The sequence below is a fragment of the Astatotilapia calliptera genome, chromosome 20 (genome assembly GCF_900246225.1).
Source record: "Astatotilapia calliptera chromosome 20, fAstCal1.2, whole genome shotgun sequence".
Taxonomy (NCBI): domain Eukaryota; kingdom Metazoa; phylum Chordata; class Actinopteri; order Cichliformes; family Cichlidae; genus Astatotilapia; species Astatotilapia calliptera.
In genome coordinates this window covers 5,439,202-5,453,422 of record NC_039321.1, presented here as the reverse complement: position 1 = coordinate 5,453,422, position 14,221 = coordinate 5,439,202, and the positions used below count along the sequence as shown (strand labels likewise).

Genomic DNA, 14,221 nt, shown 5'->3' with positions numbered 1-14,221 from the left:
GTTTGTTTGTGTGTCACCTGTCCGTGTCAGGAAGACAGGAAAGTGTGCCAGGTCCTGATTGGCCTCCAGCCACAGAATCAGCCTTGTTTCATCCGCTCTAATGACTCTTTAAGATGTGGCTTTTGGATCTGGGTCCACTTTGTCACACCTACTTCCTGTCTCTCTCTCTCTCTGTACTCTGAGACACACCTGGAGCCGTGCCTGATGGACTGGTGCTCAGCCATATGCCCCGCAGTGTGCCATGCTCGCAGACTCGGGCAGCCGGTTTGCTCAGCGTGGAGCTGCACGTCGATCTGTGGATTTACTGAAGCAGTGCAATATGGACACAAAGGCTTATCTCTGTCCAGAGTGTCTGAAACAACGCAGGATCCATGGATTAATGCATTTGTGGAGCGATCCTCGATATGTAGTAGGTACTGCGATGCGGAGGCAGTAACAGGCTGCTCACGCGTGGAGTGTAGAGGGCTTCACTCTGAAGTGGTGTTGAAACGAGACGCTGCTGTTGTCAGAGTACAGACAGAGTTTAATGGTGGTAATAACGTTAACGTCACTCCTGGAGATGAAAACAGGGTTTGATGTAAAACAGGCCTCGGTGCAGTTTACTGGTATCCCCGGTGTTTGTTTTGGTTTGCTTGGAGAGCCAGACGGGTGGAGTTTACAGCAACAGCACAAATAAGACGCAGGCAGCAGGAACTGAGACAACATGAAATGACTGATTGATTAACAGCAGTGTGTCAGACGTGACAATTTCATGGTTTCCTTTTTATTCACCATGCATACAACAAATCGGACGATAAGGGTTATTTTTAGTATTTATTGCTGGGCAGAAGTTGTTGAGTTGGTCTGTGTTTGGATTGTGAGTCGAAAGAAGTGCTTCAGTTACTTCACGACTCTTTAGTTTAAAAAAATATTTGTAAATCGAACACTCTCTGTTTCATTGCTTTCAAATTACTCCACATCATCACCTGAGAGATTGCCAGTTAACATCACAACTGTCAGTTTGTCATTTTATTTATTTTTCTCTGTATTTTTTGACAGCTCAGAGCTGCAAACTTTAACATTTCCATTTCTGAAAGCACAGAAGGATGGGCTCAATCTTGCTGGTGCCTCATTATGACTTATTTTGGTCTACACTGTGTGATTTCTCCACAAATAAGATGAACTGTATGTAGACGCCCCACCGAGCGACTGACGTTTTTGGTCTCATGCTTTCAGATTAATCGTAATGTGGTAACAACCTTCATTTCTTGCAGATGAAAACAATGTCTGATGAGACAGAACAGAGAATGTGCGACGAGGATTTTGGTTCGGACGAGGAAGGCGAGGAGGGAGACGTGGAGTCTTACCTGGAGGACAACAGCAGCGAGCTCATGGACCGACTGAGAGAGCTGGAGGTGAGGGAGCGAAAGACTCGCCGTCCTCTTTGGGATCATTGACAACTCAAACCACCTCCACCAGTGGCAGCGACACACGTTTGTCTGCTGTTTCCCGTTAGTTCTGTGGAGATTTCTTACATACAAAAGCAACTGCAGGCAATAAATTGTCATTGATGTTGGTATTATTTTAGACCACACAATCTGGGCCATAAGAGACAATTCATGCGGTCGTTTTGGGTGCACAGCTCTGGCTACATAAACCCAGATGTTGAATGTTGACTTTGTGAAGGCTTCAAATTGAAATTTAAAATGTAAAAATAAATCTAAAGGTGGTGATATCAAAGGAAAGAAACTGCTCACAAAGACTGCAATGATTTATTGATATTGATTTAAGTTTACACTTCTTTGCTAATGTTCTAAAGGACAAAGTTACAGTTATTCACTTTCTTGCTGATAGATGAGCACATTGCACACTCCAGTATAACTCTACAGGTAGCAGCTGGTTAGCTTTGACTGGAATTGCAGAAGCTACTCACCACCTAGCTCTCCTTAAAGCTAACAAAATCGTTTTGTTGGGGATTAGCAGGCTGCTTGAAGGAAGCTTGCCTTGATACGTTTATCGATGTGACATATTTACATGTGTCCACGTGGGTGGATTTTAAAATAAATTGTTGAGGGTGGGAAGGTAATATGTGGCAAAAGCACCTGTGTTAGTGCAGACAAACCAGTAGCTTTACCCAGACTTCCTGTCTTCTCTCAAATAAAATAATCTAACTATGTTTGACCAAAATGATTTAATTCTAATATTTTGCTTTCTGGAGCATTATTAGCAGAATGGACGCAGAGACACACGTTTAAAACTTGAAGATATATATTTGCTTTTCATTGGGACTTTAAGCCACAAAAAACAGTGTGAAAACAGCCAATTGACATTTTACTGTGCCTAATCTTGCATACTGTTTCTTGACTGGAATCAGTAACTTCCTCAGGCCTCTTCTGTTTGAGTCTTGGTAATAAGCTCATTACACCAAATGTCAAATGGCTCCTAAAGGCTTTGCTTCTAACAGGTTTTTCTGGTTGGATGATAATGAAAACATCTAAATTGTGTTTTATGTTACAACATCTGTTTTTTTGCATTGTAATGTTATATGTGGGAAATTACTGCACTGGACTGCAGTGGTAGTTTTGGTGTCTGCTGGGTACTAAGCATATACTGGGACCTTTGAATGTTTTTTTTTCATGTTTACATGATTTATTCATCATTTGCTTCGCAGGCAGAGAATTCAGCTCTCGTGCTGGCCAATGAGAGTCAGAGAGAAGCTTACGAGAGATGCTTGGATGAGGTGAGTCCACGATGAAAGTTATAAAATCTGCAAAGTCACTCACGAAACATAAACTCATGTAAATGCTTTCTCACGCTATCAGGTTGCCAACCATGTGGTCCAAGCTCTGCTGAATCAAAAGGTAACTTAAAGTTAAATATCTATATTTAGGTTTGATTTATCTTGGATTATAGACTCAGCGCCATCCATCGTGTCTCACTGCTCTGTGTCTGTGAACAGGATCTGAGGGAGGAGTGCATCAAGCTGAAGATGTTGGTGTTTGACCTGGAGAGACAGAACCGAGCGCTGTGTGAGCTTTTTCAGCAGAAACTACCCAACCACCCCACCGCTCACTACCAGGTAACAAACTCCGTTTCTTCTCTATTTAGACAAAAAAAATACTGAATACGTAACTAGAAATAACCGAGTTTATGAGATCTCTGTAGCTGCACTTTATTTCTGCTGCAGGCTGCACAAAGCTTAGCCGGCAGGCTGTGAGTGCACTGATGGTTCTGTTTCTGCTGGTGTGCATATTGCAAATTAAATGAGCTAGAGGCATGAGTCTGTGTGCAGAGCCATCTCTGCAGTCCACCAGTATGAAAGCATCAGATTCCCAGTGCAGAACTTGCAGAACACTAAGGAAAATATTTTTTTCTTCAGCCACTCCTATACTCATAACCTGCTGTGTTTGGAGCTGCTGGTAAACATAAAATAGAGGACTGAGTCTTTGTGCCGGACCATCTCTAAAGTCGCCTTTACAGCCGCAGGATTTCTAAGCGGCAAAGATTGTTGCATCAGTTGGAAAACAAAAGACATTTTTACCAAAGACTGTAACAGAAACCCTCCATTGTGTTTCTATAATTCCTGTGTTACGTATTTGTTACGACACACAGTATTAAAATGCGTCACTGTTCCTAATTTTCTGTCATGTATACATTTCATATATACTGTTTATACATGAAAATTATGAGGTCATTGTATCTACAAGTAATTCCAACAAGTAATTCCCTGTTTCAGACATTTTTTTTCTCCTCTTTTCTGTATGATGTCGGTCCCTGATATGGTCATCTCGGGCACAGGGCTCTGGCTAAACGTCCACCTATTGTTCAAACTTGTGTTTGAGAATGTTGGCTTAAAGGGAGAGGAGATATAATGGCTCGTTTCAGAGAGCAGGTGCACCAAAGGCTCGGTATGAGATAAATGAAGATTATCTTGAAGTGTAAGAGTCCAATAATAATAATATAGACCTGGAAAACATTAAAGGTCCACCTTAAAAGAAGATTGCTGTGAAGCAAATGTCCCTTATGGTTATGGTTCTGTGTTCGTGTCACTATTGACAGTGTGTGAAGTAAAATCACAAAGCAAACACCTGAATCTAGGACCCAAGTGGCTATCAGCTGGACTGGATTTTATCCAGTACGTTTTTATGAGTTTGCCAGTTGTGGAGATTTAATGTCTGCTTTCTTTTGAATATAATGGAACTAAATGGCACTTTGCTGATATTTATTTATCCTAAGTCCCGAACTCTTCCACCAGCATGCATTGTTAATTTCTCTTTGATATTTGGGCTGATTGGGACGGGATGAATGTAAAAATAAAGACTTACCAGATTTTTTTAACCTAATTTTTATTTCTAAGAAAGATGAGAGCCACATATGAGGATATTCGTTTAAAATTTTGATGGAACAGTAGCAGTATAATGTCCTCATAAGTGGATATCGGGCCCTTGTAGAGCAAAATTGAGTATTCTGGTCTAAATAACCCAAAATGTGATGTCCACATATGTGGACGCCAGGTCCTAGGAGGTTAAAAAGCATGCATGCTTTTTGTTATGATGATCTGATTTATCAAAAAGACCTTGTTGTAAACACTTTTTTCTTTCTATAGTTTCCATTTGCCAACCAAAACAAGCACCCATGTAGCTAATATTACAGCTCAGCTGAGGGAAATGCACTCGATACCTACATCCTGTTGCACTGTTGCTGGTGGATGAGCAGCAATGCGCTTCCTTCAGCGATAAAGTTGGCAGATGTTATTTTGATAGAAGGAAAATAGTTGCTTTAGAAAACTAGTCACAATGAGTTTTGTATTGTTTAGTTTAGTTCAGTTTTTTATAAGCCCGGGTCATTATTTCTGGAAAGACACTGCTGCGGAGTATATTTTTAGTGGTCTGAACACCACTCGCTGAGTGCTTTTTAGCTCCATTATCGTCAAGAAACGGCACACGTCTTTGCCGTTGTTCCATATTTATCCCCCACTTGCCACCCTCTCAGTGCTTCTCACATTGCAAATCCATAATAAATAAAGTTAGAATTTTTCACTCGTCATTCTAACATGTCTTGTCTTTGCCTGCACTTCCTTCTTTCCTCAGCGTGGTTCTTAAATTATATCTTTACTTTGATTTCTTTTCTCTACCAGCCTTAACAGGCAGGACTGCACACTCAGTCAGTTTGCAGTTTGTCTGCAAACTGTCACAGCGGCGCTCATTTGAACTACTTTAACTGCTTAATAACGGAATTTAATAATTGATTATATTTTATTGGGGTTTTTTAATGCAAGGTATCCAATAATGTCTCAGTATATTTTAAGAACCTGTGTGTTAGTGCAGCGCTGAAGCTGCTGATTTTTCGTTATTTTTCCAACGACAGTGGGCCTGTACGGAGCTCGCTCTTTTCACCTGTACTCTAAATAGTTTCTGCCGATGCCAGGACAATGTAGCTCTCAGTCGTCTGTGTATATAATAGCCTGTAGCATATACAGTCTCATCATAATTGCCTCATGAATCTCCTGTTACAGGTTCAGGCGGGACCGCTCCCAGACTACAATGCACAGCTGCACAATGACTCGGCCAAACAGGTGGAGCCGGCACAGACTGAAGCACAAGCCAAGGTGACTGTTACAAACCATAAGAGCCTCTGAATCAGACAAAAATCCCCATCTGCGTGTGATGTTTGAACCGCTCTGACATTTGCTTTGCTTTCAACTATTGTGCTTTAAAAAAAGACTCCACTTCTAATCTCCCTCGCCCTCTTTCCTGTACGCATGCACTCAAAGGTCCCGATGAATTAAGCTGTTTGGCTCTCTCCGTGAACTGTATACTGATGGTAATCTGTGTCTGTCCACAGGGAAATGGCTACCGCACACAACATGCCTCGCCGGGCCCTCGTGGCCCCGCCGCCAACATGGAGGCCCTGTCTCCCTTCTTCAAGAAGAAAGCACACATCCTGGAGGTCCTGCGCAAGATGGAGGAGACAGACCCCCTCAAGTTCCACCCATCCACGACGAGCTTGTCTTTCTGCGACTACAGCCAGGTGCTCATGTCCACAGAGGCTGTTTTGGCTTCTGCGGACCCCCTCCCGCTGCAGTGCAAATCCCACCACACACACTGCCACTGCTCCTGCTCGGACACAGACACACACCAGCATGTGAATGGTGACGGAGCAGTGAAGTGTGAGGGGGGGAACACCTGCTGTTTACACTGCAAGAGGAGCCCAGAGAGCCCTCCAAAGCCATGCAACCATGTCTGTAGTCCTTCAAAAGCCACCCAGAGCCATATAGTTCCTGCAGCTGCTATGAGTGAATGTCACAGTAAGACCAGAGCGGGAGAGTCTAAACAGAGCACCAAGAATGAAGCCAACCAGCAACCAGCGGGCGCCGCCGCCCACTCATCCATCTCAGAAGCAGCCAGTCAGAATCTGGAAGGAGAGGAGGATAACTCGGAGCTAAACGCTAGTGCCTCTGAAGAGCTCACTGGTTTCTGTGCCACCTCCCACCTGCCTAGTTCTGCACAGGAGGCCCACTGTGACTTGGATACAAGCGATGGCGTTCCCAATGGTTTGGCGCTCTCATTTGGTGATGAACCCTCAGCCGTCCCTGAGAAAGACGGCACAGATCCGGAGGCTTCCTGTGTAAGAGCCAGCGCATCCGTCAGCCCCAGTCCCTCCTGTCTCAGCGACGTTAAAGCCGCTGCTATCAACTCCCCATCCAAACTGCTCAAGTTCTTAAAGATTCCCTCGATGGGGGAGAAGTCGCAGGCTCCCACCTCTTCTGTCCGCCTGAGCCCTCAGCTCACTCGCAACTCCAGGATCCCCTGCCGCACCAATAACTACGAGGTTTACCACTCGCCTGTTCCCACACGCAGAGCGACCACCACTGAGAGGTGCAGGCAGCCCCCTCCTCCACCCGCCCGGTCCGAGTCGTACCCCGCCACACACTCGGCACCAACTTCCCCTCCACAGCCCGAAGACACCTGCTCCCCACCCGCTAAGGAAATAAGCTATAGCAGCCTGTCTGCACCTAAACCCACTGTGGGCTCAAAGATCGGCGCTCCCTCCTCCTCACCCAAAGTTTCTCAGAGGGTCCCTCATTATGAAAATGTCTGTGACATGTCCATCGGCTCTAAAGAGGAGGAACCAACCCAAGGTCAGGAGAAAAGAACCACTCTTCCATCTCAAACTAAGGCAAACGCTGGTGAGAGGAAGCTTGTTAAATCGCTACCAGAAAGCGTCCTGAATCCCGCGCCTCAGCGAAAGCAGTCGTCCTCATCGACATCAGAGTCTACATCAGATGATGAAGAGGATTCAGACAGCCCTGTGTGGGTTAATCATCACAGCCTACCCAACTCCTCTGCCCTCAGCAAAGCTCAGAGCAAAACTAACTACTCACAAACCAGAGAGAAGCAGGATGGGCACACACGGGAGGTGAACATAGCGAGCTCTGAGGTCACTCAGGGTCCGCCTGCACCTCCAACCAGGAGGAGTGACTCCTCGTCCATTCCCAAGAGGCCTACGGTTGGGGCGGCGAGATCTCAGGCCGACTCGAGTCACCACGCTTTCAAAGACAGACTGGCTGCGCTCGGCAAGCTGAGGAGCTCGGAGGATTTACAAGGCGGCCTCAGGCCCACTGATGCGGTGAATGAAGGCACCTACGGAGAAGAAAGAGGCAAGACGGCAGAGATCCACAAGGAGGAACAGAGACATTCAAAGTTCACAGACTCTTCGGACGGTAAGCCTAAAGGTAGCAGTGGTGGTTTGAAGTATCCGGGGTCATCTCAGCTCTATGAGCAGCCAGTAAAATCTTCTGGTCCCGCACTGGTTAAACAAGAACTCTGTGTGACCAAGCCAGAGGGACCGAAGAGTAAAATGGGCCTGCCGTCACCCAACACAGATGCTCCCCAGGTACTACGCAACAACATCAAGTGTCCTGGCTCCCTGAATCTGGCCTACAACGTTAAAGCCAGCATCGCTCCTCACAGTAGCAACAGCCCCAACAAAATCCCTCCAAAGTCACCGTCCAAACCTTGCCAAGGCCCGTCCGTCCACAGAGGGGGCAAGTCCGCAGAGGCCCCGCGTTACTCGTCCAAGTCAGAGGAGAGGACCAAGATCAGCGGGAAAGGGAAAAAGAATCCAATGTACGGAGACAGCCTCCCGCCTCCTCCTCCGAGACCTCCGGCATCTGAGGTGGAGAAGCCGTCGCTGCCGGTCCCCACCCTGCAATCCGCCATCGAGCAGAAGGTGATGAAGGGCATCGAGGAGAACGTGCTGAAACTTCAGGAGCAGGACAGAGGAGGGCAGGGCGGAGAGGTCAAGCAGAAGGCCTCCAACGGCATCGCGAGCTGGTTCGGCCTGAAGAAGAGCAAACTCCCCGCGCTGAGCCGCAAGACCGACGGCACTAAAGCAAAGGAGGAGAAGAAGGAGTGGAAGATAAACATTCCCTCGGTCGGCAGGGACTCTGTGAAAATGGCCTCCAGGTGTAAAGAAGGCGTGGAAGGTCTGAACATCTCGACTCTGATGGAGAAGGCCGAGGGGCTGAGGAGAGCCCTGGAGGAGGAGCGGGCCTATGTGGAGAGATCAGGCAGGGGTCACTCGTGTGAGGTGGTGATGGATCAAGCTCAGGGACAGCTGGCGGTCATGTACAGGGGAGCGCGCTCTGACAACTTCATGCAACAGCTGCTAAACAGGTGAGGACTCAAGAAAGGACATCAGAGATGTAATATTTTAAGAAAGTACACTTCTTCTTTCTTCCTGGCAGAGATGTAAGCCGCTTTTAGTACATGCAAAATCAATTATAGATGTTGGTCTCAACTCAAGAATTATTTTCTGTAGAAGCCAAGTAGCATTTGAATACTAATCGCAAGCACCAGTCTGGAGCAGCTTTTTGCATATGTATATATATCCAGGGATTAAGATCACTGTAAACATCCTTTAAAACAAGAAACTGCTGAAATACGACAACTTGCACTGAGTGCTGGGAGATTTTATTTAATGTTAGTCTTTCAAAAAAAGGTTAATCAGTAATAATCTGACCAGCTCCCCTTGTCCTTTTTATTTATTAACTTTCATTAATACCACATACCTTGAATAATGAATGAAAGGTAGCCCAGTCTTCTGCCTAGTAAATGATGAAATTCACGGTGCAGAAAGTGCAAGTGTCCTCCTGCATGCTGATGACGGTCATTAATTAAATACGTTTTAAAATCCATAATTAATGCAGGAAGAAAACAGGAAACTTTCCACTGAGATATATCATGAATCTTTCCCAGCGTTTTCCAGCAGTGACAGCTCTTCCTCTCCTACACCAACTATCACATGAATGCTGCTTTTTATGTAAAACGTCTTCAATGTCTAAATAAAGGAATCAAAGACGTCGTCATTATTTTTTTTTAATCAGCCTGTGTGTGGTTTAAAAACAAAACAAATCCAAGCTGTGTAAACCGTGTACAGCTAGAGCCCACTTCCTTGTATGTGTGCAAAGACTTGGCCAATAAAGCCGTTTCTGACTCTAAATGTAGAGTGGACGGAAAGGAGATGATCAGCGTGCCCCAGCGACGGCTGTCGTTCGACTGTAAGACGTCGAAGCCGGTGTTCACCCAGCAGAGCGACATCATCAGTCACACCACCAGTCACGACGACATGGAGAAGGTATTTCTTTACTTATTAATCTGCAGTTCAGAGACTAACAGAGTTTAAAAGAAACCTGAGGGAGGACATTAAAAACGGAGCTCTCTTTCATCGAGTCGAATCTGTTTACACTGAACCGACTTTCAAGTCTAAACCTGGCATCTAATTTGTTAGACTTGTCTCCTGCATTGAGATTTGAAGATTTCCGCACAGTCACGGCTCTTTCTGCATCTCTGTTGTTCTTTCATGCAGGGATCAGAAAGAATCGGCAAGATCACATCAGATGAAAACCTCGCAGATTCAGTTCACTCTCAACACTTTGCAGGTAAGATAAGTCTGCCGGGAGTCTAAAAAGGTTTGCAGCCTTTGTGGAGGATCAAAATAGACTTAGGTGGAAGTCACAGGGAAGTAAGGTTAATAAGAAATTCACAGAGAGGAAGGGAAGTAGGTAAATTAAATGCAAAAAAGAAAGAAAAGTGATAACAATATAAACTATGTGTACGTTCAGATGAAAAATGAAACTATTTTGAGTATTTCTGCTACTTAATCTTTCATATATCTACCCTGATACATTTTAGAGAGAAAATATTGCACTTTTAATATAAAGTTGCTATTTACTTTGCTTGTGCGCAGTGGCCTAGCTTAGCTTCACACCAACAGGATGCAATATTAAAATGTTGCTTTTATGATAAGGAATATGGAAATAAACACTGCTACTGTGATCCTACGAGCCCTTCCTCAGATTGGAACATTTTACCAAACTTTGCTGAACACATTTCGATGTTATGCAATAGTATTAGAGCTTATATAATATTAGATATTATACATTTTAAATATTATAAATATTGTCCCATCAGAGGTGAATGGGGATCCTCTACACCAGCTGAAGGATATTGAAGACTTACACAGTAGTCCAAAGACTTTCAAAATAAAAGAATTTGAACTAGTACCTTTCAACGGTCAATTAATTTTGTTTATCTTTTCGTGTCATCCGGGCTTCACATTCACAGTAAATGGATTGTGTTTGTTGCTTTCTCCTTCTCTGAGGACAGGATAGGGCAGCTGATGATTGCATTGAAAACTTGAGTATTAAAAAAAAGAAATATGGCAATTAGACATATCATTTTACGATCAACTTCAATACCTCTGTGTAGATAATGTATTAATCCCCAATCATTTAATATCTGTACTTTTCACTGAGTACTTTTATTTTTTATAATTTAAGCATGTTTTTTGTAGATAATAATTACACACTTTTCCTTAAGGACTTTCAGTATTTTTGCGGTATTATTTGTGTAAATGATCACACATTCAGGCACTGAGAATCAGCGATGCTCCATGAGGGCGTGACTGAAACACTGAGGGGAAATAAGCTGCCTCACACCTTTGTTAGCATATCAAAGGTGAACAAACAGGGCACACCCCCGAGGGGAACTCATTCTGAGGCTGCAGTAAAAGATCAAATAAATGAGGACGCCACCAATTTACACATTTGCTTTGTGAAGTTTTTTCTTTTTTTTTTTTTCTTCTAAATTCTTAAATTATGCAAGCAGTTCATTAATTCACATTTGCTGAATCTCCCTCCCCCGTGTTTTTCCTCCGCAGGCTCCGGTGCTTCCACCTACACCCTGGACAGCGGCATCGGTACGTTCCCTCTGCCCGACTGCAGTAGCGGTGTAGCTGCACGGGGCCTGTCTAAGACGAAGGGCGGAGCCGAGCACCACTCCGGCGGTGGCTCCCCAGGGAGAGCCGGACGGCGAGCTCGCACCCTGGACAGAGAGCTGACATCACAGGAGGACTGCTACGCTCCACACAAGCAGCTGATTCCCACCATTCAGTACGGGTCCGTGTTGGAGGGAAGAGGCTCAGCCGGCGTCATCCGCGAAGGTGTCAACACTCCGCCCCACTTAGACATAACAATAACAGATGGAAGAGGTCAGGTTGTTGGACAGTGTTACTTAAATGGGATCTGTTACGCCGATTCCCAGCCCTACGTTCATGTGTTTTAGGATGGTATGAGTGTAAATAAAAGCATAAAGAGGACACTAAGAAATATAGAATTATAAAGGAAACAGTATTAAAGAACTTTTATCCTCCAGAAACCACCAATATCCCTCTTAAATGTTTAGCTGGTTCATTTTGGGTCAAACCTTTTCTCTGCAAAGCCATGAAGCTCCAGTAGCATGGTTACAAAACACATTTATTCCCTTTTGTAGTAACCATTTTAGCCTAACACTTAAACAGTTTTAACCTTCCTCATGTTGGGAATTTCGACAAGTACTTGTGCTCTTAAATTCACTTCAGTAATAACCCACGGGAGAAAATCCTCGGCACAAGAAACACAAACTCATCTTTATTTGTTCCATCTGCAGACAAAGAGGCACATGGAGGGAACATGTTTTCGCCTCGCTCCAAGACTTGGACTTTCCCCAACCTGAAGACTCCAGCAGGACCTGCGGAGGTGTACCTGGCAGTGGAGGAGGAAGAGGAGGAGGCGGTATCCTTTGGATCACCATTCAGAGGGGTAGGCATACTGTGGTTTTACTGTTATTCAAATGCACCTTTTATCGTCTTCAAACGAAGTTGTGAGGACTGTTTTGTAGCACAGAAAGAGCTGCTGATGTACTCAGGCATAATGGACGTATTTCATTAACTAATGGTGAGAAATAACTGAAGAATGCAAAGATTTCTGATAGCTAAGGTAATGTGGAATCACCGCCTTTACTGTATGTTTAACAGCATCCACAGAAACCAACAAAAAGCCCTTCCTGAGTCAGAAAAACTCCTGACCGATGAGCTAATTTTTCTGTTTTGGTGTGCACATAACATCTGCACAAGACTCTGGTTCTGAGTCCACAGCAACATTTTTTTATTTATTTTTTGCAGTGGAAGCATCCATGACCTCATTTTCAGAGCACTTGTTGTTGCTAGGTTACAGAACTACGGTGGCCCTGAGGGGCATAGACGACAACAACAAAGGAGAAAACACAACGACGTTTCACTTTACGGGAAAGGTTAGGCACGGCACTTCTGCTGTTTGGCTGATCAATCAAGAGGTTATACTGTTGGTTGGTTTGCGACGCAGAAATCTCTTCTGCCATCAAATTAATCAACGCTTTTTTTTCTCGCTTCTACCTGCAGTGCTTGAGAGCAGCTGTGCACGTGTCAGGAGTTTGAAATCGTTTCCTGTTTTTACTGTGGTGAAGAAATTTCAATCTTTTGTCAGTTTTATCAGTTCCGGTGTTTGGAACACCTCTGCAGGGTTAGAAGCAACATTCAATTCAAGCAACACATGAAGAAAATGCTTTTGTTCGTAGATCATAAATAACTGGCTGGTCAGTAACGACCACGATCCTCTACCACGACTGACTATTGGGCCTGGAAGTGCTTTGGAAATTAATTTATTTCACTAATTTCAATTTATAATTATTGTAGCAAATAAAATTTCACATTATCAGTAATAATGTGATATATCATTAGCAGTTTTTTGTTATTTTATTTCCTGTCAGTAAACATCATTATGAGCTTTATTTTATCCATATAACTTTATTACTTTACTATCATCCCGGACAAGGCCCCAGTTACAGGCCCTTTCTAGGGAAAAACGTCACAAAGAAGTGTTGCACAAAAACCTTGTGATTGCTTTGGTTGCTAGCAGATTGCTGCAGTTACCCATCCTCATGAAAGACATCGACTTGTCTGCAAATCGTATCTAACTAATTACTGCAACGCAAACAAGAAAGGGAGACTGTTCGCCTTCAAATTAAAAGCTGTACCTTACCGATTAAACCAAAGACGCCGCTTTTGCTTTGACTGAGTTTCTGGTTTGTGTCACACAGTCTCACAACCACTTAGTGAGAAATTACAAGTGTTTGCAGACAAGTTGGCATCTTCTATACACACTACAATGACTGTGGGAATCTGCTAGCAACAAAAGCAATCATAATGAGGTTTTTGACACAATACATGACAGCCAGTAACCCCTTGTCAACCAGTGGGGGAATAGTATTTTTTTCCTAGAGACCAGAAGTTTCTCAGAGGTAACTGACCTGACAAGGTTACATTGATATACTGATATTTTTATATTGATATTATTAAGCATTATTATTGATACTATGAGTTGATTCTGCTACCATAGTTGCTATTCTCCACAACTACTCACCACACACATCCCCCCCCTAATAACTGGTCTCTAAGCCTACATGACTGCACTAAACTGCAGTGACTCAATCAGACCATCCACAAACCTGAATAGGCTCCTGTGAGTCAAGGTGCAGGGCACAGTAGCACAGTTCCACAGAGGAGCTACTGTTTACCCAAATGTTTGGAACGCACACAAAAGGTGAGGAGCAACAAGAGGAGACAACAACTCAGCAAAGTAATGACTGTTTAACTGCGCCTGTATGACTAACAGTCTAATATACTGAGGGTTGTTTTTTGGGGGAGGGCGTTGTGGGAAACTGATTTCTGTTTGCATTTTATAGAAATGCTGTTGCTGTTAACTGTAATTGTCCTGCCATTGGAATGTTTACTGTATTGTCAAGTGCATGCTTGTAACATGACAACCTGAATATAGTGACAGCCTTAGTTGACGGTGTTTCAAGTCCCAGCCTGCCTTGATTTC

At 44.0% G+C, this 14,221-nt stretch overlaps 1 protein-coding gene across 4 annotated transcripts in view; it reads left to right on the top strand.

The window, feature by feature from the left end:
* nckap5l (NCK-associated protein 5-like) overlaps positions 1 to 14,221 on the top strand; it is a 59,265-nt gene that overhangs the window by 43,135 nt on the left and 1,909 nt on the right. For 3 of the 4 annotated variants that reach the window (XM_026155277.1, XM_026155276.1, XM_026155278.1), the window contains exons 3-12: positions 1,254 to 1,394; positions 2,651 to 2,719; positions 2,802 to 2,840; positions 2,939 to 3,058; positions 5,495 to 5,587; positions 5,824 to 8,657; positions 9,489 to 9,618; positions 9,850 to 9,922; positions 11,203 to 11,484; positions 11,970 to 12,121. In XM_026155277.1, coding sequence (XP_026011062.1) covers positions 1,254 to 1,394; positions 2,651 to 2,719; positions 2,802 to 2,840; positions 2,939 to 3,058; positions 5,495 to 5,587; positions 5,824 to 8,657; positions 9,489 to 9,618; positions 9,850 to 9,922; positions 11,203 to 11,484; positions 11,970 to 12,121 — 3,933 coding nt within the window. Of the gene's footprint in view, positions 1 to 231; positions 410 to 1,253; positions 1,395 to 2,650; positions 2,720 to 2,801; positions 2,841 to 2,938; positions 3,059 to 5,494; positions 5,588 to 5,823; positions 8,658 to 9,488; positions 9,619 to 9,849; positions 9,923 to 11,202; positions 11,485 to 11,969; positions 12,122 to 14,221 lie in introns of those variants that run through there. The other variant, XM_026155275.1, reaches the window with a different exon arrangement.